A 24,646-nucleotide genomic window follows, 5' to 3' on the forward strand; every position below is an offset into this window, starting at 1 on the left:
TTCATCATGAAAGTACCCACCATCACCACCCTTGGTAAGCAGCCACTGTCAACTGATTGACTATTTTGCCACACTAGTCATGAATGACATTATGGAGTAAGCGCATGAAATTTTTTGTAATTTGATAAACAAAAATGGTTGTAATTTAATATATATACTGTTTTTGATTATAAACATGTCATTTAAATTGAGATTCAGAACAAAGGGCTAAGGCAGTACCATTGGCAAGGTGTTCCCCTCTCTGATTGTTCTAGGGTAGTAAACTCCTTCTGTACAGTTGTTTTACATGATGGTATTCTAAATGCCTTTTTGTTGTTATTTCTGGAAAGGCGTTCATTTGGTAGATATGATAACTATTAGCTTACTGGTTGTTTCAATTTTGACATTGCTGCGATATAGCCTTTTTGCACTCATGAACACCAATCAATTGATTTTGACATATTTGTTCTGTAGCTGATACATCATTATTAAGCGGCTGGGTTTCCTTCATTCTAGTAGGGAAGACAATACAAGATGTTCATTATGTTACTAACCAATGAGATGTTGTGGTATCTGTTACGTTACATACCTTGCTGCCCTTCTTTGAACCATATCCTATCTTTGGTACCATTTTGTTAGTATGGTCACATACTGCACTAGCATATTGTAAAGTAGTCCTGATGAGGGACATGTATGCTTTTTCTTTAATTGACTTGTTGGATATGTTTGGTGTCAGCCTTTTTTGGTGCAATTTGTTGGGTGAAAAAGGTTGATCATATGTCTTGTTGCACCTTTGTACATGTGTATAGCCAGTTTTTTAACCGGATTTTTGTGACAAAAATGTTGGTTATTGATTTGGGGATGTACGGCGGGCGGGCGGGCGGGCGAGCGGTCGGGCAGGTGGCAATCAAATGTTGTCCGTGCATTAACTCATGAACCGTTCAACCAAAGCTTTTAAAATTTTAATATGTTATTACTGACAACTATTCGAAGGTCAAGTTCAATAATGGCGATTTTGACTTTTACCGTTCAGGAGTTATGGTTCTTGAAAGATTGAAAAATGGAGTTGTCCGTGCATTTACGCATGAACTGTTCTACCAAAGCTTCCCAAATTTTAATATGTTGTTACTTATGAAAGAATGGAGGTCAAGTTCAATAATGACGAATTTGACTTTTACCGTTCAGGAGTTATGGTTCTTGAAAGATTGAAAAATGGAGTTTCCAGTCGTGTCCGTGCATTTATGCATGAACTGTTCTACCAAAGCTTCCGAAATTTTAATATGCTGTTACTGATGACAAAATGGAGGTCAAGTTCAATAATGACGATTTTGACTTTTACCGTTCAGGAGTTATGGTTCTTGAAAGATTGAAAAATGGTGTTTCCCGTCGTGTCCGTGCATTTTCTCATGAACCATTCAACCAAAGCTTTTGAAATTTTAATATGTTGTTACGGATGACAAAATAGAGGTCAAGTTCAATAATGACGATTTTGACTTTTACCGTTCAGGAGTTATGGTTCTTGAAAGATCGTAAAATGGCGTTTCCATTTAGGTTGTTGCATTTACTCATGAACCATTCAATCTAAGCTTTTCAAATTTTAATATGTTGATACTGATGACAAAATGGAGGTCAAATTTGATATTGACGATTTTCACTTTCACCATTCATCAGTAATGGTTCTTGTGATATTGCCAGGACACAAATAAATGTTAATAAATCCGGTTTGCTGTCGTTGTGACAGCCTCTTGTTGTTGTGTCTTCTAAGTACATGTACAGAAGTAGTGTTCACTGTTTTATGTTAACAAGTTAGGCAACTTTTAATCATACATTCCAGATGTTAGTTTGGAAGCTTCTATTATGTCACCTCTCATGCCTCTGTATTTAAGTGTTGGTAATTTAAACTTCTTCAAGCGTTCTTCCTACTCTAGATGTTTTAGTGTTGGTATCAATTTTGTTGCTCGCCTTTGAATGTTTTCAATTGCTGTTATATTGTCAACTTTATATGGTCTCCATATACTTGTAGCCTTGACATATTTGATATTTGGTCTTGCTAATGCTTTAAAAAGTAATAGGAATATTTCCTCATTGAAAGTAATTGAGGCAGGTAAATGTCGTTTTGATTACGCCCATAATACTGGTGGCTTTATTTATCTTTTCATTCATATGTTGCTTGAAGTTAAGTTTGTTGTCAATATAAATGTCTTTTTCTTTTTCTTCATGCTCTAATGTGGTGTTACTCAGGTTGTATTGGTATCATGTTGTTGTTAGAAGTTAACATTTATATGGGTGAAATCTTAGCTACCAAGTATTTGACCAAGTTTCTAGATGTGATAAATCTGTTTGTATTTGTCAAAAGACTTAAGTATCATCAGCAAAACATACATGTAAGCTAAAGAATAAATTATACAGAAAGAAAAGGTACAAAGAATATTTTTAGCATAGTAAGGATAAATCTACCTCCACTCAAATGTCTACATAAATATATGTTGTAAAACTTAAAGGCGTTTAATACAAGGAAAATATAACTGTATTCTTTATATGATATGATGGTGAAATAACTTCCAAATCTGTTGTGAAAAATATTTTAAAATGAAATCGTTGTCCATTTTAATCGTGTTAATTTATGCAATGGAAACAAAAGTGAATTGTAAAATGTATGATTCTTTTTCTTTTCACAGGATAGTTCTTGTGGACAGCTTCAAGATTTTGGAAAACTTCAGCAAGAATTTGTTCCCTTTTTTCTGAACTATCTTAGAGATCAGACATTACATCTACTTCAATCATCCAGATCTGCTGCTAATTCTCCAGCCAAGACACCGTCAGCACAAAAACTAAAAAAGTCTTTGAATGGGTCATCGAAATCTGAAAGTGGAAAACGTGTACAACTGTTTGGTGCCAGTCCTGGGGATGGGTTGGAAGATATAAAAAGCTCCTCAGCATCTGTTTTTTCACCAAATGTTTCATTTGACTCTCCATCTTATCTTGGAAGCAACAAACATTCATCAGACGTCAAACAAAAAGGACGATCATCTTTAGGTGGCAGTTCATCTAAAAATGTCCACAATGCCAAATATCAAAGTGATGCCCATAAATCAAAACAAAAATTTAGTCTTGGTGAATTTATTTCACCAGAAGTCACAAAAAAGAAGAATTCTCCTTATTCATCAAGCAGTAAAAATAGATCTATTGACAACTCGCCATCTCCAGCTATTACTCAAAGGTCAGGAGGGAGACGGAAGCATTCCTTAGATCCTAATGACTTGCATCAAAAGAGTCCTGCACCTGTCTTTAGCTTGGCTAGTGTGAGTGATTTTCCTCCTATGGGAGGAGAACCCGGTCTTGCTGTCAGGTAGATATTCATTTCCTTAGTCTGACGAAATATTTTGTGGTATAAGGAATGCAGCATTTTGATAAAATTGCATGTGTTTAGGAAATGATGCTAACTGTTAAGTCTCCCTTTCTTAACTTTAGTTTGCCTTACAACCATTTTCCCAATATATCTGCTATATTTTACCTGTACCTTAGTATTTTCTGTTAATGATTTAGAAGTTAATTAAGATTTAAATAGATCTATAAATGAATATAATCTTTTTATTTATTGACTGTTAATGTAAAAAAAATTAACAATTTTTCAACAATATAAACTTGTCTGGTTTAAAGAAAAGACATCTTCTACTCAAATAACATTGAAAGGGAGATTAGAAATAACAGATTTGTATACCACTCTCCTATATCATTAAGGCAAAAGTGAATGACACAAATTTAGATTAAAGACAAATTAAAATTCTTGAAACTGTCAAACATTCTTTTTTCCAAATTTCTGATACTCTCATTCTGTATGCAACATTAAATGTTTTACACATTATTATTTACTGAATAGTGTAAAAGTCTGTTAATGTTGATTAGAAAAAGAATCAAATAAAGCATGCATGATTGATGCTGTTGAAACACATGTTTTTAAATGGCAATTTATTTTGCAGAGCATCAATGAATATGCTAGAATCCCCCAACTTTGAAATGGGAACACCAAGACCTACAAAAAATATAGAAATCACCAAGAGCCGACGAATAAGTTTTACTACCTTACAGACTGAACCTAAAACTCCTACTAGAAGGATAAACCCTACACAGGTCACAGGTGGTCAGCAAAACAAAGTATTCTTGGAGGCAGAGGAGAAAGTTAACAATAAACCTACAAATGGGGAGATCTTAGAACCAGAAAAGGAACTGTTAAGGTTTGTAAATATTACATATTATGAATTCTAAAACGGATTCTTGGTAAATTTAGATATTTTAATTGGGCAAAATATCATAAATTTACTTATTTTCTATAGTTTTCTCACATATCATATTAGAATTTGCAAAAAAAAACTTCAAGAGTAAATAGATTTATAAGATTCTTCAAAAATTGTATCAGTAATTTCATGCTGACTTGCATATTATTTCTTAACGTGGAAGCTTTTGTGTGAAAAATGTGTTATAATTTATACTGAAACTAGTTCTTTTGATTTTGATAATATGTTAACAGGGCTAGACAATAACACTTGTCCAATGGTTTGGTACCACAGGAAAATTGTATCAGACAAGTAAATTACAAAATGGTTCTTGCTTATGGGACCAGTGAAATGTTACTTGACCGGTGATATAACAATGCAAATAAAGTAAATTCATGATCAAGGCAGGCAAAGAATCTGTAAGAAAGGATAAAAAACACAGAAAACTTAATTTAATAATCTTTGTGAAATTGTTTACAATTGACAATTGTTTACATTATCCAATTTCCTGAATTTTACAGATTAGAAAGAGAAAAGATTTTAAAGGATTTTGGTACTGATGTACTGGTACCTATGACCCCAACCAAACCAGGAGGACTAGAAAGATTAAGTAGTATTGTAGAGGTCCCTTTGGCTGAGATGTCAAAGGTCACACACACAAAAAAACTGGATATTTTAGCGAATATTTATTCCTCATGCTTAAAAGGTTTGTTGTGTAAATGCTTATACTTAAGGCAAGGCATTGATTTCATATTAGTAAAAGTTTTGTTTGTTCAAACAATATAAATGCTCTAGCTGCCTTACATTTTGTGTCTAGTTATTTGAATAATGGCTGGATTCTTTTGAATAGTTATGTAATGAAGATAAATTATCTACAAAATGTACCAACAATCCTCTGTAAAAAAATACAAAGATAAAATTTTTCTTTATTTTTTTCAGAAAACTTATTGCCTAACATTATTGTTGAGTTGTATTTTATAATACAATTGTTGACATCTAAAAGTTCTGACCTTGACCTTATCAATGACCTTACTGATGGTAAGTTTATATTAGTGGTAATTACTGTGGTTCTTTTTATTATGTATAAGTTTGTTTAATTTATACAATATAAAAAAAGATGTGGTATGATTGTCAATGAGAAAACTCTACACAAAAGACCAAATAACACAGAAATTAACAGCTATAGGTCACTGTATGGCCTTCAACAAATAGCAAAGCCCATACCGTAAAGTCAGCTATAAAACGCCCTGAAATAAAAAAAAATAATACAATTCTAATGACATAAACCAATGGCCTAATTAATGTACAAAAAAATTAACAAAAAACAAATATGTAACACAGCACCAAACAACAACCATTGAATTTCAGTCTCCTGACTTCAGACAGGCACATAAATACAGTTTGTTGCGGGGTTAAAAATGTTAGCGAGATCCAACCCTCTCCCTAACCTGGGAGAGTGGTGTAACAGTACAACATAAGAACGAACTATAAAAATCAGTTGAAAAAGGCTTTACTCATCAGATGGAAACAAATAGAAATATGTCTAACAAAAATCCAGAGTGGAAGTGGCCATATACTTGTACATCCCAACAACAATATTGCAATTTTGATTTATGTCAGGATGGTATACATATAGTAGAAGAAGGCTTAGTATGGTTGTCAATTAGAAAACTATCAGAGACCAAATGAAATAGAAGTTTACAAGTATAGGTCATTGTACATTCTTAAAACCATATCCTTTGTAATTTTCATAGAAGAATTTATTATTTGATGTTTGCTAAATGTCCTGTGGGAAATATTTCATCCCTATTCAGGACTAGAAAACTATTTATCCAATATTCTTCAATGTGGCTTTCTTTGTGATGCTATATGCTTTATAATCTTTACAGATATAATTGATGAGAATTATTTTACCTCCATACATAACGCAGTGTACTTTTCTGTTAAAGTTCTTGAAAATCAGTTGGGGTAAGTACACTGGCTGGCTAACTGTTCCCTTGTCACCATCTTACGGTGTTTATGTATCTCAACTTGTACGATTCGCTCGTGTATGTAACAATGTTTTAGATTTTAACGAGAGAAATTTATGTATTACTGAAAAATTATTACACCAGGGTTTTCGATATCAGGAACTAGTCAAAACATTTACTAAATTTTATCATCGGTATAAGGACATCATTCGGAAATATAGCTCTACATGCAGACTTCTTATACGTTCAGGTATTTCACATCCAATATTTTATGGAAATATTCTTTATAAAGCACAAAAATGTCAGTATTCACGTCAGAAGCTAACAAAACCTTTAAATAGACTTATTAAGAAGGGATATAGTTACGATACTGTTGTCAGGTCATTAAAGATTGCATATTTTGGCTTTAATATTGATTCACTTATCGGGTCTTTGCATCAGAACTAAACACATTTATTATTAATTAACCAGTTGTTGGCATGACACAGGTTATGTTCTTCTCATATATGTTATGATGGTATGATACTAAACCCCTCACGGGGAGGATTGTGCCTGATATTCATATGATGAAGACATAATTTTTCAATCAGTTTAATTGAAGTCTGGAGCTGGCATGTCAGTTAACTGCTAGTAGTCTGATGTTATTTATGTATTATTGTCATTTTGTTTATTTTCTTGGGTTACATCTTCTGACATCAGACTCGGACTTCTCTTGAACTGAATTTTAATGTGCGTATTGTTATGCGTTTACTTTTCTGCATTGGCTAGAGGTATAGGGGAGGGTTGAGATCTCACAAACATGTTTAACCCCGCCGCATTTTTGCGCCTGTCCCAAGTCAGGAGCCTCTGGCCTTTGTTAGTCTTGTATTATTTTAACTTTTACTTTCTTGTGTACAATTTGGAATTTAGTATGGTGTTCATTATCACTGAACTAGTATATGGACCATAATTTGCTATTGGGCTCGTTTCCTATAACGATAGAAAAGTGATAAAAATGTGTGTTTCTGTAAGAAAAGTTGTAACTACATCTAAAGATGTCTTTATTTTTATCAACATACAAGTGTATGCTACTCTTCCCTAGAAAAAAAATTGAAATTAACAAATTTCAAAGATTATACGACCGTATTTTTGTGTCGTTTCTTGCGTTACTTTTCGCTTCCGAAGTGCATAATGCTGACTGATTTATAGATAATCGTCACCGGCAAATTCGTAACTTTTGCTTTCAAATAATAAAGAACATCGACCAATAAGAATAGTCAGAAGAAAATGCCGAGAACTATAAGTATTTCTGTAGCAGGTGTAAGAACACTGGCGTTACTTTCGTTTCCGATTTCGTAACGCAAATTTTAGATGATGTAATCTGCTTTGTTGTAACAGAATTCTTTATATCAATATGCAAATATGAAATCTCGCGAGATGTTCAAACAGGTAAATCCGAGATGATTTACATTCTAGTTTTGTTCTTCGTAATAATTAAGTTAGAAAATGACGTTATCGTTATGCGTTACATTTCACACGAAACAGAAGTCCAGTTATTTCCTTTTTTTTACTAAAATTGTTTTTGTCGTTAAGTTCTAATCATTTCCGGTCATACGTGAAACATGTGACTAACATGTGATCACGTCCTTACGTTTCCGGATAACGATGTAAAGGGTCCTTGGAAAATTCAATCGAAATTACGTCTCTTATCATTGTGCCGATGCTCGTTGGATTGATTTTGCTTCAGCAGTAAATATTACTGGATATTTTAGGTGAATTAAGATAATTTAATAAAAAATACATGTTAATATACCGTTACACTTGGAATATACAAATTTGGTATCTTTGTCACAATTTTTAATTATTTTTTTTTATTCATGTTCTGCAAACACTTTTCAGAAATGTAATAAACTTGTCAAAGGAGAAGTAAACTTTTACCATGCATGACTTGAAAGGAAGTACTTTATTGATTTTAGCCCACTAAAGTAGGTTAAAATGTGGAAACCATGTAGATGGTGTACAGGTCACAAATATCACATGGTGCCTATTTTAAAGATTTTAATTCCAAGTTCAATGTTTTTTTCTTTACTGGATTTAAAGAATTTTACATTGCCAATGATTTGAAATAAATTGTATATAACTGGAATTTCAAAACCAAATATAAATACATTTTTTTGGCTAAAACATCAAGATACAACGATTATGGTATCCTGTATCAATGAAGAAAATATGGAAATGTCTGAATAAATTGTACTAATTGTTTTCAAAACAAGCACATATTTAGGAGTTTTATAATACTGTTACATTTAAGATGGATTTTAAGAAAAAGTATACTGTTCAGATTATTTTAAGCAGATTTTGCAATAAAATAAAACTAAAAAAATGCTTTCGGTTTCTTATGGTTTCCTGTCGCGTTTAAAAAAAACTTTAATCTAACAACGAAAATAGATTTTAAATATAAACATGAAGCAAGTAACACTAGTAATGGTGTTCATTTATGTCTTTTGAAATACCGTATATTGTGCAAAATAAAGAAAATAAAGATTGGTTTCCTGTTTGGTTTCCTGTCACGTAAACGGTGAATCAAAATGTATTAATTTTTTCTTGAAAAACTCAATTGTTCCATTAATACTATTCTAACACCAACACAACCCACAGAATAAAAGTTAAAGTTTTAGAACTTATAAAAAAGGATACAAAAAGAAACCAAAGACCGAATACCAAATTATGGTCCATATATTTGTTTAGGGGCCAGCTGAAGGACGCCTCCGGGTGCGGGAATTTCTTGTTGCATTGAAGACCTGTTGGTGACCTTCTGCTGTTGGCTGCTCTATGGTCGGGTTGTTGTCTCTTTGGCACATTCCCCATTTCCATTCTCAATTTTATTAATTTTTATTTCCTCTAATCAAGCAGTAATATTTTCAAAAATATAAAGAAAATCTGACTTGATTGATTGTTTTTCCTAATGTGCAGTTGAAAATCTGAATTGTTCGTGATAAAAATTTGCCTCAAAACTTACTTAGTGTTAACTTTACACCCAAATCAGTGAATTAGATAACCAAGAAGTGAAAATATGGAAGAAATGCAAAATCATATCCAATAAAATAAAATGTAGACCATACAGATTGAAAATTGAAGCTAGTAAATTAAAAACTTTCAAAAACTTACAAAACTGAGAGATTCATTATTTGCACTAAAAATAGAAAGGTCACAAGGAACCTTTTATTACTTTTTGTCAATGAATTTGTTTTTTCAATTTGTCTTGTCCTTTACATCTTGATAACCAAAAATTTAAAATTTTCAATTTGGTTACAGGATGTTACAGCATATAGACAAAGGAACTTTACGCCTTTTAGCAGAGAATCAGAGACTTGTTAATTTCTCACCAAGACTTGCAGCCAGACTGAAAGATCTTTGTAATGATTCAGCAGATTTAGTAAGTACTAGTTATAAGTTGTCTTTTTAACATATGTATCAGTATGAATTTAAAACTTTATTGAGATAACGTCTCAATAACACATCAAGAAAGAAAACAAAATCTACAGACCATTCTTTAAAATGAAATGCATTAACCTGTCCCCATAGTCTAAACAAGGTTATAAATTTATTAGACTTTTCATAATCTGCAACTCCTTAATTGATATAAACCAAGATGCATATATTACTTCAGACAACACTGATAATGTTTCTAATTTTTGACACAAATATTTACGTCTAACAGGGTTAAAGTAGTTTTTAAACGCTCTTCTTTCTGCAATTCCCCTTTCTTATTATCTTGGTCATTGCAATTTACCTAAACAGTAGAATGTACAATACAAATGAAATTTATCAATGCACTGCATAAAAAGACTATTGTAAATATACCGTGCCACATATTAGACAGGTCAGACCAATTATGCTTTTCCACAACAGTTTCTTCAGTTCACTTGCTGGGAAATCGAAATACACTTCATCTGTAAAATATATTTATAAACAAAGGTAATAACCAAAATACACTGAAATTTAGGCTTGAAGTATTAAAAATTTATCATTGATTAATGATTAGAATTTAGAGATACTGTAAATTCAGAAATTATTGCGATGTTTTTATTAATGCACAAAATGCGACAGGGTTATAATTGCAATAATTTTAACTTGCATTTTGAATATTTTTTTTATAAATTAACCCTTTTCTCCATGGAATTTTTGTTTTAACATACTTGATTCGCATAGGATTTTTTCAATAAAAAAAATTCATCAGGTTTAAAGTATTAATGCATTGCGAAAACGAATATTTCATCAATGAAATTCCAGTCAGATATTCTCATGAATATCCCTTTTATATTAGATCCAAATTAAATAAAATTTGATACAGATTTTATGTAGTCAAAACTTTTCAACTGAGGCACTACACAGGCGTCAAAAGGCATCATTATGGAGTAAAGGGGGTGGCGTCAAAAGGCGTTATTATGGAGGAAAGGGTTAAAAAGGATTTCTCTCAATATCGTAAAAATTAAAATCACATTTTAGTATTAAATGACAAAATCGCAATAATAAATGCACCCAATAATTTCGGAAATTTACAGTACTTAACTATAAATAATAGGTTTATACTAAGGATTTTATTATTTTTGTGATTCGATGAAAACTTTCATGGATATTTGATGTTCTGGTTTTGCCATATCCTGCATACAAGATAACAGAAAATTTGTAATCTGTTGAACCTTTTCTCAAATTTATTAATAAACTGTTCCCACGAAATCCATAAAAATGATATTCAATGAATAATAATGAATTCAAAGTATGTTCTATTTACAAAATGATTTTTTGAAGATCATTACAAATAACTTGAGTAATATTGTATTGTTTTAGTGTGGACCAGTATACCCAAGGTCACCTATTGGAAGTGTTTCATTCCAAGCTGAAACAGACAACAGGAAGAACTTCCCTAATGACAGAACTTTTCATTTATTTAAAAAACAAAGGTAATTAAAAAAAAACTTGGTTTAATTGTATATCAAACTCAGAATACATAAATTTGAATTGTTTTGGTTTCAGTTTCTGCCTTTATTTCCTGGTAGAACTATAAATACCTTCTAAACTGTATGTATTCATGTTAGAATTTAAAAGGAACCATACAATGTAAAGACACACTTTTATTCTCAAATATATTTTATACATAGTAGTTTCAAGTTTGAATTTCTCAAGATATGATACAATTTTAATAGTAATAGAAGTTGACTTTTTTTTATATTTGGCATTTTAAAATTTTCCAGAGATGCATTTTATGAACTACTACGAGAGTGGGAAACAAATCATCACACTCCAGGCTGGACAATCTCAGGGAAGATGGGTGATAGAATTAGAGCTCTAGTCAGTTATAAAACAGAATTAGCCAATCATTTACACTTTGCCAGACTTTTCCAGTCACAGCTCATTAGTGTAAGGTTATATTCAGAAGTGTTTGAAATAATTTCTTTACAAATAAATATATTCAAGTTTTTTCTTAGTAATGCATATAAGCACATATTTTTTTTTTACTAAGTACTATGGGTAATCTCATTCTTCCTACACCAAAATGAAAATGATGTTACTTATTTAATTGAAATTAAATTGTTTAGAACAGTTTAAACTAATCACAAAATTTTGGTGTATGATTTTGAAAATATTATGCAAATTAATTCTATGTGCTGAAAATTTACCTGCAAAAATGAAAAGTTGAATATGTGTGACTTCAAATATCAGATTAAAGATTTTCCACTGTTTTATGTATTTTGGTAGCTGTCTCATATATGTTTACCCCACATCACTTTTCATTCATGTCTGTAATTTGAAAAGGGAAGTCAAAGCACGGGATAATATTTTAAAACTTGTTTATCACTTATTGATGTTTTGACTGTAGATGTGTAAAGGAGATGGTAGCATTAGGATGTCAGGAGATGAAGATAACATATTATTACTTAGTCAACTGAAACAAGCCAATCCAGAAAAATTCAAAAGGTAAACTGGAAGGTTTCAGACAAATGATAGACAAGTTATTTTGTACTGTATACATACATTTGATTTCAAACTTTTGCATTAAAAAAGATCAATTTCACGTTATGAAACCTTATTATGACTAAAATTACTTATGCTAGAAACATTTCATCTCCAGCAATGGTGGACAAACTAGCAATTTTTGTACAATGCTGAAATATCAAAAACAGAAAAAAACAACAAGAATGTGTCCATAGTACACGGATTTCCCACTCACACATTCCTATTCTGTTTACAGTGGACCTTGAAATGGGGATCAAATCTCTATTTGGCATAAAAATTAGAACGATCATATCAAATGGTTACATGTGTACTCATTTCAAGTTGATTGGACTTCAACTTCATAATTAACTACCTTGACCAAAACGGATGAATGGAGGGACAGACAAAGGAAGGGTCTCGCATACCAAAAACAGTATGCCACTAAGTAAAAAAATTGATCCATAAAGATGAAACTCTTTTAATAAAAAAAAAAAAAAACACCTCTTACACTTCCAAGTAATAACCACACATAAAGGAAAATATCGGAAAAAAATAGCTGTGAATATTTAGTCTGTTACCTTTTAACTTGATACATTGTAATTTATTTTCAGATTACAGGAAAGATTTATCAAGCCATCTAGTTCTGGAGGTCCTTGTCCAGAACCATCATTTCCTGGTTGTCAAGAATTCTTCCATAAATTCATTGTAGCTGCATCATGTCCTGTGTTTAACCAGCATCTAACCAATACTTTTGTAGGGAAAGTTTCTGAGGTACGGATAAGCAGTCTCTCCCTAATATTCAATGGGAAAGTCTTTGTTGTAGAATAAGTACATTGTTTCAGGAAATATGTTTGGAAATTAAAAGTTTTAAAGGTGGGAAATAGATCATCACTATACCAATGCATATTAGGAACTTAGTTGAATGGTCTCTGTATATTAGTTAAAATCTACTTGCTGACAATTTCTGCCTGCCAGCAGTAAAATGTAAAATCTTAAACCTTGTTATGGGAGAAAATATTTCGTAAGAAATCATTTGTTAAAACTTTACATTATGAGATGTAATTTTTAAAGATAATCGATAAACATTCAGAAATGTAACAAACTTTTCATAAATGATTTTATCAAATAACAATGTGTCAACATCTATTTTTTAGTTAAACAGTACAGATTTTGAGTCCACTTTGTCTGAAGAAACAGAAACAGAGCAAGAATCTGATGAGGTATGGTTAACATTAAATAAATGTTGTTAAAACAAGATGTTGCATGTAGCATTGTGTAGCGAGAAATGCTTATTACAGCCGATTTCATTGATTGTGTAGGCAAAGGTAACATCTTGTCTTGTTAGCTGAACCGTGAAGTCATTATTAGGTCAGGTATACTACCCTCCTTTTGAAGTAGCCTAGTCCAACAGACAGATAGATTGGGTATCTGTCGGACTAGTCTACTTTTAAAGTAGGGTAGTTTACCTAACCTAACAATGATTTCACGATTCAGCTAACAAGCAAGCTAACCAAAGATGTTATCTTTGGCTACACACTCAATGAAATCAGCTGTAAAAGATTTAACATGTAAGCACTATTTTGGGAAGAAAGGGTTAGAATGTAAGAATTTTTGTCTATCAAGAGAAGAAAGAAATAGAGATAGACAACAAACTTGTTACATACTTTATAAAATAATATTTTATTAACCTTATAAATTTGTAACAGGAAAAAACTTAATGTATACTTTATGTATTGCTTTATTCAGGACCAGAAAGAGAAGTTTATATCTATCTTACTTACATTAAAACTGGTAGGAAAGTTTCTAGGTTTTGTGACATTTCTGCCATACAAGAACACATCTAAACTACCTGATGACACTGAAGCAGCCTATATGGCACTAAGAAAACATGTAAGTTGTTTATCCAAAACTTTTGAGTAGGAAGACTTTTTAATGTAATGCTTTGAAAAGAATTAATTATATGTGTAATTTTAATTTTCTTTCAATAGAAAATTTCAAATATGTATATATGTTAACACTATGACAAAATTTGCTTCGCTGTTCATCAAGTTCTTAAAATATATTATTATATGGTTGGGTGGTGACATTGAAGGCAGGAGGACTTGAATAAATTCCTCATTATATCAACCAAAAAATTGAGATTTAAAAAATCCTACTTATTATGTAAATGTAGGTTAGCATATTTTCTTATTTCAGGAACACCCACCAATAGATTTGCATGAATGTTTACGTGTTGCAGTTTACATGAAACATCTAACATTAACAGTTCCATGGGTAGTAGAATTCTTAAGTATGATGGATTTGATGGCCCCTAATTTGGACTATTATCAACTTGTACTTTGTATGCTATTATTTATACACAGGTAACTATTGATATCAATTTATGTAATTTTGAACACTGTTCACAATATTTTCTTAATTTGTGTTTAGCTATTGAAAAGGTGGTAATTTAAGAGACATGGTGTGTAGTTAAGAGATAACTCCTTCATGTCATGCTCTTTGCCCGTTTTAACATTGGTAGGCATTATATTTGTCAATATTTTACACTGAGCGTAGTGAGGTGTAAAATATGGTCAAATGGTCAAATATGATGCCTTCCCGTGTTCAAATGAGCATAGAGCAGGACTTGAAGGAGTTATTTCGACTCTTTAATAGGACAAATACAGAATATTTTTAGGTCAAAGAGGACTTAAATACCTATAAAAAAAATGGCTATTCTGGTTTCCTCCTGTGTACAGACAGTACAGTACATTTTCATATTTAATAAGTTTAAAAACTAAAATCAGGGTAAATATATGTAATTTTTTAAATATATATAAAAAGTTTATGTTAGCTTCTAAAAAATATATATTTTATTAGAAGAAGTATGACAATAACAAGAATGTAAACAAAAAATGTTTGTGCATGTGTCAAACATATTTTGTTCTAATTTGAAACTGGCTTTGTTTACAAAGCATAATTAGATTTTTGACATACAGAAAATGTATACTGTACATCTGATGACAAATATTTCATTCACATTCAGGACAAGAAACATATAATTTGTTATTAAATCACAGACTTTCTTTCTTAGAAGTGAGTGAAAAAGAAAGATATCTTTCCTTTCAAAAAGCCACCTTTAAATTCCTGACGAGTTGTAGAAACATTTGGATAGAGATCTCAGAACGTGAAAAATTAAAAAAAAAAAAAAAAAAAAAATGTAACACAGCCCCCAATGATAACCACTGAATTACAGGCTCCTGACTTTGATACAAGCACAAACATACAAAATTTGGTGAAGTTAACCATGTTAACTGGATCCCAACCTTCCCCCTAATCTTGGACCACAATGAATAATTAAAGTACATATAGCCAAACTTATCACCTGTACTAATATATTGTGTATATTTTGTGTAAATTTGGCAATAAATGAATGACCGTAATGACAGATTGTGTATATTTCAGGTTTATGTGGGAAGAGATGACCAGTAGTAATACATATTACAGTCATATCCTAGTCATTACAATGATCAGCTGGTTATTGGAGGTAAAAAATCATATCTTAATATCCTTCAGAGTCTCATTCTGGTTTGTCAAATTACTTAATTAATTTGTGTGTGTGATCAAGAGAATATGCATCATTGTTATAAAGTAACTTCCTTAAAATTGTTTTGAATACATGTAAGGATTTTATTACTATTTAGTGCCTTGGTGGCCTAGTGGTCTAGGTAGTCAAACATCTGTATCACTTGCCTGTCAACACTGAGGTTGTGAGATCAAACACTGCAAGTGGCAGGCGATCAGACTCAATTCTTAATTGATTAGGATTGTCAGTTATCCTAACAAAGATTGCAGTTTTTTTCTGGGTACTACAGCTTCCATCTCCAATATGAACTGATTGTCAAGAAACAACCAATAATGCTGAAAGTGGCATTTAACACCAACCAATCAATAATTCTATTTCTTTGGTGTTTTCTATTACAGAATGCTGTGATACCAGAAGGATATTTCTTCTCTGACATACCAGAAAGTGTTCAGTCTATACTTAGTAAATCCTCAAAGAAATCTGATCAAACATTGGTAAGTTCTCATATTTCATACATACTAGAAAATGTCAAAACTGCTGGTGTGAGTCATCAATATAGTTAGATAAAGATATTAGGAGTCAGATAAACATTAGGAAGTTTACTGTTTTAACATGGATTTTTTCACAGATTACAATTTCATGCATGAACCTATTATGCAGCTAGGTTGAACTAGCATATCAAATGGTAATTTCACCTTCAAATGTGTAGGGTTGATCTGCACTTAAATTCAGGTAGGAGTTATGTTAAAACATTCAGTGGGGTTGTAAAAGAAGCAGAAATAATCTGTATGCATAATGTCCTTGTAAACAGTATCTCAAATTCAGTTGTTTTATTCTGATAGTCTTATGAATGAGGTATTAAGCATTATTCGTATAATTCTGTTTATGTTTTTGTTTATTTTGTAGTCACATTGCTTGATAAAGTTAATAAATGAATTCGTATCAAATCTTATTTACAAGTCTTCTTATGCCTATTGATACCAATTAATGGTTTTAAGGTTTGAATTTTTGTTTGAATGAATTCCTTGTAGTTAATGTTTGAGGGAAAATTTATGGACTTATAAATATGCAGTATGAGAAATGAATCAGCATGTGACAAAGTATGATTATATTTGTAGGATGCCATGGGATTTATTGACCAGAAATTATATTACACATGTTGTCCTTATGTTGGTGAGTTCTAATTTATAAAATAGTGTAAATAATGGTGTAGCACACTGAACATGGACCTTTTTTTCGTAAATGTTTAAAAAGGAATTTTGGAAATACTTTGCACTACTTAGTGCTGGTTCATTCGAATAAATTGAAGTCTTGATGGTTCGATAAAATTTATACTATTCAAATAAATAGGTAAAAGTTAAAACACGATATAATGAAAAATTGTTATATGTTTTATAGGTGAAATAAAGACATTATTGGTAGAGTTCGCAATAGGCACAAGTAATAAAACAGCAACCATAAGGAAAATTACACCAGTATCTGCTGAAACAGAGACACCACAGTCTGTTACTGATAGACAGATACAGGTAAACTATATCAACTTCAAATGTATTACAGATAGACTTTTTGTCCTTGGTTATTGATCAGGAAAGATGGGCCTTTGTTGGCCATGATTTGCATATTCATAAAGAAACTATTTGGGAAAATGTGTTTCCTATAAGATGAGATGATATTAATATCTGATTAAATTGGAAACCTTTGAACTGTGAAGGTGTACAAAAAAGTATAAAATTGTTTTATATATATACCTCTTGTGATGTTGATGAAACTTTTTGAACATGTAAATATAACCTTGCTATCATTATTTGTTGTACAGCTTCAGTTAGAAGAGAACTTTTTCCACAACCATCCTGCCTCAATGAAGAGAATTGTAGACTTTGTAGCAGAAAGAACAGCATCAAACTTCATAAAGAAATTTAGATCTGCAGCTTTACAGAAATCAATAGCCAGCTGTAGAATAGCACTACAGAAACTAATGGAATCTTATGCTAGTAGCTCTCCTAGTAGCAAGGCTAAGGTACATTGTAGAAAATATTAAAATGTATGTTTTGTTTCATCATGTTTATGGATTCATGAAATTTTCAATAAGTATTACATTTACATTCATTTTCAATGACAAAAACCATACTTTTAAGTTCATTTGGCCCAAAGCATGATTATGATGGATGACTGTTAAACATTTGGCCAAAACAACCATTGTCAGCTTATAACAACACTCGATGACTTGTAAACTTAAAAAATCTACTCTTAATCTTTTGGACCAACTGGAACTAAAGTTAACTAGCTTTATCATTTGGAAGTCTATTTCAGAAGGTATGTCTAATGTCAACTCATCAAACCAAAATGGATGCAAAAAAATAATAATAATAATTGCAACATCCCATGAAGGAGCAATTGTTATAGGAGTAATGTATTTTGAATGGATATTTTTTATGAAAATAAAGAAGTATGGATGTTTATTTCAAACAAGGCCTCAATTTTTACTAAAACAAAGAACAATGCAAGAAAATTCAAATTCTGAGGGACCAGTTTCAACAAACTGTATTTAAACTTAACAGTTACAGTGGAAGCATTTTTTTTTTGTTTCCAATTCTAGTGAATTCAGAAAAAAGTGTATTTTCAAGGATAATTGATTCTTTTCTGTTTAAGTCAAAATGTGGGTACAAGCCTAAAGAAAATTCTTTGTTGTACATTTGAATTCATGGTTAACCTTTACCTTCAAAACTACTGAATATTGGTTTCCACAGAATGGTGATGAGTCCACAACATGATCTTCTTAAAAAATATGAATGATCTGCTTTAGAAAATAGAAATTTAAGATCGCCTTGAAAATTGTGTGATTTTATTTCTACCAAACAGTAGTTCTATCATTGAAGACTGCATAGTGACCTAGATATATGTTATTTTGTCTTTATTGGTGGGTTATTGTTTAAGTGAAATCAACTCCAAATATTGGTACATTCTTTTTTACAGGATAAACATCTGCAAGACATTGTAAAGCTGTCAATGGAATCTGTGAGCAAGCTTAAATCTGTTACATTTGAAGATGCAAGCAGGTTTGTATAAATAATTCAAGAATTTACAACAGTATTAAAATGAAATGTATTAAAGAAGTATCAGTAAATGAAATAGAGCCATTTGGTTTGACCAGACAGAGAAAATATAGTGAAGGTATAAAATGTTATTAAATAATCAAATTGGGATAAATCTTCATAAGCATTGAGACAGAAAATTTCTATGAACGAAATCATTGTTGAAGATATATACTCAAACACAAAAAGATAAATACTTTGATCTATTAAGTAACTGACTACTTAGAAAAATAATTTTAGAAATAAACCTTTATGGCTGCATATTCCTTTGTCTCTAGGTTTTGCAAAATCAAAGTTGAAGCCATTATACCATTACTACTACCAGAGGAGCAAACAAAAGCTGTTATAGCCATGTCAGCAGATATATCTAGGAGACTGGCAGAGGAGAGAATCAGTCAATGGATTAACAAACACATTACAGCAAGTAAGTAACCAATGAGATGATCTATCAATGGATTAACAAACACATTACAGCAAGTAAGTAACCAATGAGAGGATCTATCAATGGGTTAACAAACACATTACAGCAAGTAAGTAACCAATGAGAGGATCTATCAATGGGTTAACAAACACATCAAAGTAAGGAAAAAACTGAGTTGTTATTATTTCTTTCAAATTGATGATTTCAGCAAGTAAGTTATTGCTTAAAGTTTTAATAGTTAGTATTATAGAATTGTGCAACCATTTGAAAAAATGGACCTCTACCAGAATTTTTTATGCCCCACCTACGATAGTAGAGGGGCATTATGTTTTCTGGTCTGTGCCTCCGTTCGTCCGTCCGTCTGTGCGTCCGTTCGCTTCAGGTTAAAGTTTTTGGTCAAGGTAGTTTTTGAAGAAGTTGAAGTCTAATCAACTTGAAACTTAGTACACTTGTTCCTTATGATATGATCTTTCTAATTTTAATTCCAAATTAAAGTTTTGACCCCAATTTCACGGTCCACTGAACATAGAAAATGATAGTGCGAGTGGGGCATCCGTGTACTTGGGACACATTCTTGTTTAATTTTATTTTAAGAGGTAATAATTACTGACTAAGATGTTTAGATGTGATTTGTAATGTTTTCCATTTGGTTATCAGATATGTACCAGAATGATTTACAAGCAGAATATGATAAAATTCTCAAAAGAGTGACAAACCCAACTGAGTCCTGTCAGGTTGAACCAGTCAAGGAACCAGATTTTATATCTGTTGCTAAGCAGCATGATGATAACGTCAGACATCCATCAGAAGTATTAATTGATTTAAAAGTAAGATCTTCAACATAATAAGTATCATTATCTTGAGTAATTTGTGTTTTTGTTTTTAAAAAGGACATTTGTTTTTTATTGTTATGTTGATAAAATTCACAATTTTACAGTAAAATTTTACATATATCTTCTCTCCTGTTTACATTATTTGAATAAAGTAATTCATTATTAATGCAATTTATAAATGTAGGAATAGTTTGATAGGCTCTTCAACACTATATTTTAAATTATTTGTGTTATGTGTCTGGATGAACCTCATCAGTACACAGTTTAATCCATGAAGTATATTGTAAAGATATAGATGCTGATGAATAGTGTTTGGATTGAGCAATGATTGTCTTCATATTTTGTCTGCAAGCTAATAGGATGTCATTTCATTTATGTTGCATAAGTATGAATTGTAAAAAAAACCCAGTTTAAAACTAAATTACATGATAACAGTACGGTTTTGAAAATACTCTTCTGATATATTTATAATGGACAGTGCATTTTATGGACGGTAGCCAGACTTGTGCTATCAAAGTAAACCTGGGCAATTTTTTTAAAAGCTACCACTAAAAGTAGATCTTATTTTTAGGAAGTTGTAAGAGAATTGTTTGTTAAAGGACATCATGTTGAATGGAATAAGGTATCATTAACACTGATGGAGGTCAAGGATATCATCAATAACAGACAGGTATAAATAGAATTTACTTTATGTCTTATAAATACTCATATATTTCTTCTAAATATAAGATTTAGAGTTTACCATATTGCTAATAAAAACACACTTACTTAATCAGAGTTCATGAAATCTTTTTTTACCTGGTGGTCCTTGAAGAAAATCTACTGGTCCTCACTATTAAATCTATTGATAAATAACTTCAATTGTCTCAGTCCTATGCAATATTTTGGTGGTAAAATCCTGAGGACCGCCACTTTTCGCGAACTCTGACTTAGTGAGTTTGTAATTCAGTTCATGTAGTTTTCTTTTTTTAAGCAGGAGAGGGGGAAATCAGTAATTACTTTTAAATACTAGAAAAAAAAAATATTTAGTGAAGAAATATGGTTGTTACAGACATTTGAGATGAATGAAATAATGAAATAATGACTATAAATTTTGTTGTTTATAACCAATTTGATTTGTCCCAATGAATTTATTTATATAAATAAATCATAACTGTTGTACAGGTAGTTCTTGCTAGCTTTATTTATAATTATGATAGACATGCTTGATATTTATTTGCTTTTCCATTTATATTTTCCAACAGGATGTTATACCCAGTATATATAACTGTTTGGGAAGACTGGTATTTGATTTGGCAGTTTCATTAGGTAAGATTTAATATGTAAAAAGTGGTTATTAATTTAGTCAGGTCTGAACAAGAAATGCTGCATTTTTAAAAAGAGAAATTACTTTTCTTTTGAAAGGTCACCATTTTCAAGTTTTCAATTCAAAATTGGGTCTGGTTTTCTTAATGTTAAGATCATCACACAAATTTGATTATTGTTTTGTCCATATTTAAAATGTAATATGTTCTAAAACATGAGGAGAATAATAATCTGACTTCAAAGAGAATGGTAATTGAAAAGGAAATCAAACCTTTCCCCAGAATCAGTTCCTGTTCATTTGGGTATTTAAATTATTGCAAAGTGTATTGAATAAATACAAAAGGGATTGTTCTCTTTGCTAATCATTTAATGGGGACTTTAAGTTTTCTCAAATAGAGTGTGAACAGTAGAGTGTTTGATCCTTAGCTAGGTCGAACTGAAAACTTTAGAATAGGTATTTACTGCTTCTCCATAAAACTACAGTGTATTTACTAGTAAAAGGAAAGACTGGCCAGCACTCGTACAGAATAATGTAACTGGTAAGGTGGCATGTCTTACTGTGGACTATCAAATCTACTGTTTACTAACTTGTGTGTTCCTCTAGTACAAAGCAGAGTCATATTCATATTGCATCAACTTGTTTTATCCTGAATATGCATTAAAAAAATCATAAAATGTTTATTTTTCAGTGGCAAATGATACAGATAAATGGGAGGAGCTCCAGTTAGAACTGTTTATGTCACTATGGAAACAAGAGTTGAAACCTGTCACTCCATTTAATAGATGTATCTGTGCATTTATTGTACAGCTACTGGAGGATTCTAAAAATCCATCGGTTTGTATAAATTTTTGTATTTGGATTTTTTTTACTAATTCAGTTGTTTTTATCTGAGTATGAGCTAAAATGAAAGAACATTGAAATATAACTGGTGAGATTAATTAAGCCTGCTGATCACTTAAACAATACATGCAAATTCCATTCATTTGTGGTTTTTTCTTTCCAGGAATCATGGAAAAAATACTCCCATTTACTTGCAACATTACTGAAAGAAGAATTACTGACATGTGAAGTTTTAGAGAAAAGTTTCCTCAGTTTAATTTCTCATAATCAGGTATTTTGTTTGTATTATTTTTTTACACACACTTGTCCTTTGGACTACATGGTTTTGTCAGTAGTATGCTCCCTTTGTGTACAGGACTTTAATCAAGACTAAAATAAACTTCATTATATAGCACACAGCATTTGAAGGTTATGCAAACACAGATTAGCTCAGATTCTGATAATGTGTCTTGTAGGGTAACATCCATTCTTGTTGACAGTTTTCTTTTAGATATACTTTTCAAATTTGACTCTGCGTCAGTCCAGTACAGAAGAGAGTTTTTCTATGTGATGGGACTTTTTAAAAAATGTGTTTCAAACCTAGATTATACAATCTTTTTGGCTTTCTAACTGTTTTGATCTGAGCATCACTGATGAGGCTTATGTAGACAAAACGTGCGCCTGGCAAATCAAATTATAAGCCTGGTACCTTTGATAACTATTTACACCACTCGGTATATGCCACTGCTGGTGGATGTTTCGTCCCTAAGGGTATCACCAGCCCAGTAGTCAGCACTTCAGTGTTGACATGAATATCAATTATATGGTAATTTTTATTAATTAACTATTTGCAAAAGTATAAAGTATTCCAAATACTGAGGATTTTTTTTTTATCCCAGGCATAGATTACCTAATCGTATCAATGCTCTTCAACTTTATACTTGTTTGGCTTTCTAACTATTTTGATTGAGTGTCACTGACGAGTCTTATGTAGACGAAAAGCGCATCTGGCGTATCAATTTTTAAACTATTTAAGCCAATGTCTGTGAAATTATTGTCAAGTCAGAAAACTGATACATCTAACTTAACTTTCACCTACATGTAACTCAGTTAATGAAGGCAGCATACAAATGTGTCAATTCCTCAAAATAACATATTTTATTTTCATTTCTTATGCAAAGGATCAAAGTCAAAACTTTAGAGAAAATCTAACAAGGTTTTGTTTCTTTGCAAAAAAGAGTTTCCCTTGTGGGGTATTTTTACAAAAAACTTACTATATTAAAACAGTGAAGAACAATTAAGTAGCAGGTTTAAAGATAAGTTGAAAAATGCTTGACTCATATTTTATGCAGTAAATAGCCACAAACAAAAAAAAACATATCAGAAAGGGAGACCACATGGTGCCAATTAAAGAGTGATCACAGTTTTGTAATTTCCAATGTATAAAATGTAATGCTTCTTATCATATTATTTTAATGTGTTTCAGAAATGTTTAGAAAACCTATCCTACTGTATACAGTGTATAACAGAAAGTTTAGAAGATACAGAGATTGACTGTGATTTTTCTGAAGTTACTGACTGGCTATTAACCTTGTCATGTAGTCATAATGGTGACTCCAAAGAGGATACACTATTATCAAGTGCTGTTCCATAGATTTAAATAGAATCCTCAGAATTCATATTTATTGTGAATATTGTCAAATATCAGACAAGCAAGTCATTTTGTGATTGCAATGATAAAGAGATCTAGATGTATGAATAATTCAATTTTGGAGCTTTTGTTTATGTGTATTTAAAGAAATTTTTGTAATTTTGAGTTTTTTTGTAACAAGCTGCAGACCTTTTTTTATGACAATGGGATAAAGCTCAATTAAATTCTTATTATCTCGGCTAGCATTTAGCTAAGTAAAGATTGGTGATGTCATATGAAATAGTGCAATATAACCTTTTGTATACAGTCATTAAGTGTTTTAACTGCTGATTGTGTAGAAATTCCAAATGTATTATCAGCTTGAGACAATAACAAAAGATAAAGTGAAATACTTTCATGCTTCAGAATATTTATGGTTGCCACTGTATGAAACAGTTATTGATGGATGCTGTGTTCTGACATTTATATTTATTGTGAATTACTGTGATAAGAATGCAAACCAATCATATATTAACTACACAATTTGTAGATATATATTTCTTGATACTTTTGTTTGTTTATTTTTATGTCCATGAAGTGATGAAAAAAGAATATAGCTAATTGACTTTAACTTTTATATCACAGATTAAACATTTCTTTAACATTACAACAGCTTCACAGACACATAATTAGTTTGGGGTGTTGTCAATGGGGGGATCCACTATTTCCCTTTTTAGCTCACCTTGGCTTATAGGTCATGTGAGCTATAGCCATTGCTTTG

The 24,646-nt window shown here is 31.3% G+C and overlaps 1 protein-coding gene across 1 annotated transcript in view; it reads left to right on the forward strand.

Annotated features, from left to right (window-relative positions):
• Nucleotides 1-24,435, forward strand: part of LOC143068140 (codanin-1-like) — a 29,746-nt gene extending 5,311 nt beyond the window's left edge. The window contains exons 2-27 of the mRNA XM_076241947.1: nucleotides 2,658-3,328; nucleotides 3,960-4,214; nucleotides 4,775-4,959; nucleotides 5,193-5,291; nucleotides 6,143-6,221; nucleotides 9,518-9,638; nucleotides 11,054-11,166; nucleotides 11,458-11,623; nucleotides 12,084-12,181; nucleotides 12,811-12,970; nucleotides 13,354-13,419; nucleotides 13,946-14,089; nucleotides 14,396-14,562; nucleotides 15,644-15,725; nucleotides 16,163-16,258; nucleotides 16,883-16,937; nucleotides 17,163-17,290; nucleotides 17,581-17,781; nucleotides 18,738-18,820; nucleotides 19,135-19,280; nucleotides 19,935-20,104; nucleotides 20,682-20,780; nucleotides 21,355-21,418; nucleotides 22,105-22,250; nucleotides 22,420-22,527; nucleotides 23,722-24,435. Coding sequence (XP_076098062.1) covers nucleotides 2,658-3,328; nucleotides 3,960-4,214; nucleotides 4,775-4,959; nucleotides 5,193-5,291; nucleotides 6,143-6,221; nucleotides 9,518-9,638; nucleotides 11,054-11,166; nucleotides 11,458-11,623; nucleotides 12,084-12,181; nucleotides 12,811-12,970; nucleotides 13,354-13,419; nucleotides 13,946-14,089; nucleotides 14,396-14,562; nucleotides 15,644-15,725; nucleotides 16,163-16,258; nucleotides 16,883-16,937; nucleotides 17,163-17,290; nucleotides 17,581-17,781; nucleotides 18,738-18,820; nucleotides 19,135-19,280; nucleotides 19,935-20,104; nucleotides 20,682-20,780; nucleotides 21,355-21,418; nucleotides 22,105-22,250; nucleotides 22,420-22,527; nucleotides 23,722-23,889 — 3,870 coding nt within the window. The 3' untranslated portion in view covers nucleotides 23,890-24,435. The remainder of the gene's footprint in view (nucleotides 1-2,657; nucleotides 3,329-3,959; nucleotides 4,215-4,774; nucleotides 4,960-5,192; nucleotides 5,292-6,142; nucleotides 6,222-9,517; nucleotides 9,639-11,053; nucleotides 11,167-11,457; nucleotides 11,624-12,083; nucleotides 12,182-12,810; nucleotides 12,971-13,353; nucleotides 13,420-13,945; nucleotides 14,090-14,395; nucleotides 14,563-15,643; nucleotides 15,726-16,162; nucleotides 16,259-16,882; nucleotides 16,938-17,162; nucleotides 17,291-17,580; nucleotides 17,782-18,737; nucleotides 18,821-19,134; nucleotides 19,281-19,934; nucleotides 20,105-20,681; nucleotides 20,781-21,354; nucleotides 21,419-22,104; nucleotides 22,251-22,419; nucleotides 22,528-23,721) is intronic.
• Nucleotides 24,436-24,646: the final 211 nt, after the last annotated feature.

The sequence above is a fragment of the Mytilus galloprovincialis genome, chromosome 3 (assembly GCF_965363235.1).
Source record: "Mytilus galloprovincialis chromosome 3, xbMytGall1.hap1.1, whole genome shotgun sequence".
Lineage (NCBI taxonomy): Eukaryota > Metazoa > Mollusca > Bivalvia > Mytilida > Mytilidae > Mytilus > Mytilus galloprovincialis.